Below are 4,783 nucleotides of genomic sequence, written 5' to 3'. Positions count from 1 at the left end.
ATTTGCATAACGCCGCCCAAATGTTCACGCAAAGAAAGGCGTAACTTTTATTCTCGCTGTAGTGTTGCTGCTGCCGCCGCCATGTCATGAAGACGCTGTGTGCTTCGTTGTATTTCACCATGGATGAAGCGGAGTCCAGTCCGGGGTCGTCACATGTGGTTGCCGCTCTTTCGTCGAATCCGCCGGCCGCGCAGTTCTCAACCCCGCCGCCTCTGCTCACTCTAGCCCGAACACATTTCATTACACCAAATACACAAAATAATGTTCTTTTTAGAAGCATCATATGACCCCTTTAAGGGTGAAATATAAGTTCATTATATTAAACTGCTTTCTATGCCAGTTTGATGTGCAAACAACTATAAGTAAGCCATTATATGATTATGTTTTTAGGTGATTAATAAAAAGCCAACTGAGGTTTGCTATAAAGAATCAAAGCTTGAATCAGATGAGTCAAAAATCGACCTCTAAATATGAAATCAAAGTTGAGGGAAAGTGGAGTGTAGGTGGAGTCTGACACCAATTTTTTTTTTTAACCAGTTTCCTGAATCTTTTCATATATTACGTAACTGACATGCAGATGCAGATGTGTGAATGACGGCTTGTGGTGTGATTAAATGGTCCTGGTGCTCCATTTTCAGAGGTTTTCCAATTTTCAATTTCAAAGCCGACTGCTCTGAGCTTTGAAGACACAGTAAATCAAGAGGCTGTGCTTGATAAAACCTCAGGCTGAACTATTTAAACAAGCTACAAGAGCATTTTAACACCAGGTTCAGCCATTTTGATCACTGCTAAAGGATAATGGGAACAGAAATGATGCAAAAGTGCATCCAGGATTTCAGCATCCCACTGTGAAAACATCCAGATAGTATGATAGTATTTGTTTTGGTTTGTATTGTGTTTCTTGTTAAGGGACCTTGAGTCTGGAAATAAAAGTTGATATATGATGCTCGCCAACTGCAGTAACAATTTCAAAGTATGAAAAAAAATGAGATTTTCAATGCTGCACATGCAAAAAATGGAATCCCCTTTATGTCTCAAAGATGTCTGCATGTTTGTAACTCGAGATTTTATTATTTAATTAATAGCAATCCTGCTGCTTTTAAAAACTCTTTCAAAAATCAACATAGAAACGCATTTTACATCGTTTTTGAAAATATGAACTATTGAAAAAAAATCTAATGAAAAAGACATGACAGGACATATATTTTTACATTCTAGCAATTGGGAATTGATTGGAACATGAAAAGTGGGTAAAATTAAGAGGGTTTGACAAAGTATTACATTTAATGTGCACAATAAGACCAGGAACATGCATTAAGAAAGTAAACAGAGACCATTTTGGTTTCAATGTTGATTTTGATCAAGAAATCTGATCAGGTAAGACTAAATTACAAGTTGGTGTTTATATATTTTGCAATATTAAATTCTAGTGGCCCACGCAAGTAACTTGTATAGAAAAGAAAAAGCATATTTAAAGAAGGCATCTCTCTGACTCATCAACCCCTAAAGCCATGTTCTGCTGATGTGTTAAGGACAGAAGAAAAGTTTTTTCATCTGGCATGCTCAAAATGCCAGCCAACAACCATGCATGACCTAACAAATGATTTCATAATGGTATAGTCATTTTAAACAAGCCTAAATATGACAGTGAGACACATTTACACCCCAAAATGTTTCACAAGAAGTGCATCTTTAATGGAATAATTCAGTCTAAAATCATTTACTCACCCTAATGTTTTTCAAACTCTTTTTCGTTCTTTTGTGAAACACAAAATAAGATGTTGGGCAGAATGTACCCTCCAACTATGGATGCACTCTAAAATCTCATTTTGTGATTCACGGATGACCAAATTCTTAAAAATAAAGGTTCTTTATTGGCATCAATGGTTCTATGAAGAACCTTTAACACCCATGTAACCTTTTCAATACACAAAAGGTTCTTTATAGTGGAAAATGTTCTTTAGATTATTAAAATGTTCACTGAAAGGTTCTTTGGGGAACCAAAAATGGTTCTTTTATGGCATAATTACAAAAAAAACCTTCCAGAATCTTTATTTTTTTTAAGAGTGCATGGCCAAATTTTATTTTTGGCCTGAGCTTCTCCTTTAAGACCAGCAAAAGGATCAGGTTCTGCGTGCAAAGCACAACCATACAAATATGCCACTTCAGGCTACATACGAGAGAAACAATCTCACAGACCCAGCATCCACTAAATGAGCAAAAAGGATGTGCTTTCAGATGCTCCAGGACTGAGGTCAGTCTAGTGCCAGTGCTGATGTAAGACAGCAGGGACAGTGAGACAGAAATAGCCAGCACTTCCCTCAGGCTCTATCAGTCAGGATGAGATCTAATGGCCCAGAAGTAACCGCATGAGCTCAATCGAGAAGAGGCTGCCCTATCCCCTCAGAAAAGCCTGTGATTTTTGGATTAAAAGGAGCCTTAATTAAGCTTTATTGTGTTTACGGTCTCTCTTGGAAATCGCTTCCCTCACGCTCGAGAGGCACCGGAGGAAAGCGCTAGAGAGGGAACCGCTCCGACGTTAATCCAGGTTATTCGCATCAGCGTTTTCCCTGCAGAATGCTAACGGCATCAGCGACGTCTCCCTGCGCTATTTTGGTTTGGTGCGTATCGAGCGCAAGGCAGTGCCCATGTGAAGAGCCTGATGGGTAATCCTGTGAATGGAGATCAGTCAATGGTCGCGCTCGGCCTCTGTGCATTCTGGGACAACACAGACGGTAGGGATTATGTAACCGACATGTGCCAGATAAGGATAAACAGTGTTGCTCTTTGCATCCTAGCATCACATAAAGCCTGTTTGATGTCGCTTACCGTTTTATGTCTGAAAGGAAGTTGTCTGTAAATCCAACAAGGCAGAACAGGAATATTGTTTTTGATCACTAGACTCTAGATGTGGGAATAGACATTTGGGAATTTGTTTCATTTTTAATCCATAGCCTATTGGTCAATGCATATTCTAGTCTAAAGCAATGAGAAAAGTAGTCATATGGCTTATATAGACGATATCGACTATTTTTCTTTTTGTTGTTATTTTGTGCTTGTTATTAAGAGTTGAGAACCTTAAAAGAACAGCAAATGTCTGCGCTTTTGTATGCAGAAAGATCTTCCCTAATCAAAGCAGAATTTAAACAACAAAAAGCCTTCAGTAAAATTTAAATGACTTTCAAAGCACATCTATGTCCTCAAGTTGACGTGAATGGAGCCTTTTAAACACAATTCAGTAAAGCTGTAAAATTCAAGTATTAAATGCAAAAGGGATCAACCATGAAAGTTCTGCAGCAAAAGCCAAAATATGGCCCATCGTTTCCTTTTATAATACAATAGCTGCATGTTAATTGGGGGGTCTGTTGTGTCAGCAGCAGCTAAAATGGTAATTACCCTTGAGTGCTTTGGGTCATTTGGGGAAAAATGGTTATCTAGTCACCGCTGCCTCAGGCTCATCATGAATTTGGCATTTAAGAGCTCTTGACAGGTTGAGGTAAGTGTAGATGAACAGGTCTTTCCTCTCAGATTTACTGCGCAGGGTTAATGGCCAGTCTCTAGCTTCATTATGGATTCTCATCCATTTCCATGACCCACGATGGTCTTTGCATTCATCCTTCGAACGGGACTATCTAATGACCAATGTGATCTATCTATATGGAGCCCATCTAATCACATTACTAAAATCCAGGCTGCAGTACGTTCTTAAGAAAAATGGTTCGAAATAGCACCAGATTATGATTGTAACAATAGCAGGACCATTAGTGACGCAAAAACAGCCTTTATCTGCAGATATCAAAATACATGGTTATACATAGAAGAAACTATATACAAAAACCCTAATTTTCATGTGAAACATTTGAAATGTAGTAGGAAACACCCTAAAAAACAAAAGCACAACTAAAGCAACGTGTGGTCATGAAACCCTTATTTTGGTTACCCTACACTCTTAAAAATAAAGTTCCTGCCAAAACAGGTTTTACAGCCTGATGACATAAGAGACCCTTTTTAAGTCGCTACAGTGCATTATCATAATCTTTCTATGATACTTTAGATAACCACATATGTGTGCTTCAATAAACCCAAGAGAGCTTTGCTTTGCTCTATTAATGGATGAAGCCAATACTGATCAGAAGAACCTATAATGGTGCATCAAAAACTTTCATACTCTCTAAAGCCAACTGAAGCATTCTATATAGGGCCAAATGGTTCTTGATAACAAGTGTTCTTTGCTGAAGATGGAAATCATTACAAAAATTGCATTTCTACCTCAATTTGTTCGAACCTGTGACGTTTTCTTCCATGGAACGCAAAAGCAACCTCAGCCACCATTTAATTTCATTGTTTAGATGCAATGAAAGTGAATGGAGACGTCATTTTGTGTAGAAAAGAAATTATACATATCTGGGATGACATGACGATGAGTACGTTTCTGAGTGTGTATTACTATGTAATTACACTCACACACAATATATGTAACAGACACTTAAATATAAAAGTCCTGCCAAAACAGGTTTTACAGCCTGATGACATAAGAGACCCTTTTTTTTTTTTTTTTCAAGTTGCTACAGTGCATTATGATAATCTTTCTATGATACTTTAGATCAGTGGGTCCCAACCCTGGTCCTGGAGGCACCCCAACACTGCACATTTTGCATGTCTCCTTTCTCTGACGCACCCATTTCAGGTCTTGGAGTCTCTACTAATGAGCTGATGACCTGAATCAGGTGTGTTTGATTAAGGAGACATGCAAAATGTGCAGTGTTGGGGTGCCTCCAGGACC

The 4,783-nt window shown here is 38.5% G+C and overlaps 1 protein-coding gene across 4 annotated transcripts in view; it reads right to left on the bottom strand.

Moving 5' to 3' along the window:
- The window catches only part of ube2ql1 (ubiquitin conjugating enzyme E2 QL1), a 12,200-nt gene that overhangs the window by 4,882 nt on the left and 2,535 nt on the right, over positions 1-4,783 (bottom strand). The window contains exon 2 of one of the 4 annotated variants that reach the window (XM_016494006.1): positions 2,318-2,718. The exons of 2 other annotated variants lie outside the window; for them this stretch is intronic. In XM_016494006.1, coding sequence (XP_016349492.1) covers positions 2,686-2,718 — 33 coding nt within the window. In that variant the 3' untranslated portion in view covers positions 2,318-2,685. Of the gene's footprint in view, positions 1-2,317; positions 2,719-4,330; positions 4,451-4,783 lie in introns of those variants that run through there. One more of the 4 variants, XM_016494002.1, reaches the window with a different exon arrangement.

The sequence above is a fragment of the Sinocyclocheilus anshuiensis genome, unplaced genomic scaffold, assembly GCF_001515605.1.
Source record: "Sinocyclocheilus anshuiensis isolate Anshui unplaced genomic scaffold, SAMN03320099.WGS_v1.1 scaffold1240, whole genome shotgun sequence".
Taxonomy (NCBI): Eukaryota; Metazoa; Chordata; class Actinopteri; order Cypriniformes; family Cyprinidae; genus Sinocyclocheilus; species Sinocyclocheilus anshuiensis.
Note: the sequence above shows the minus strand (reverse complement) of the source record. Positions and strands in the feature narration are given on the sequence as shown.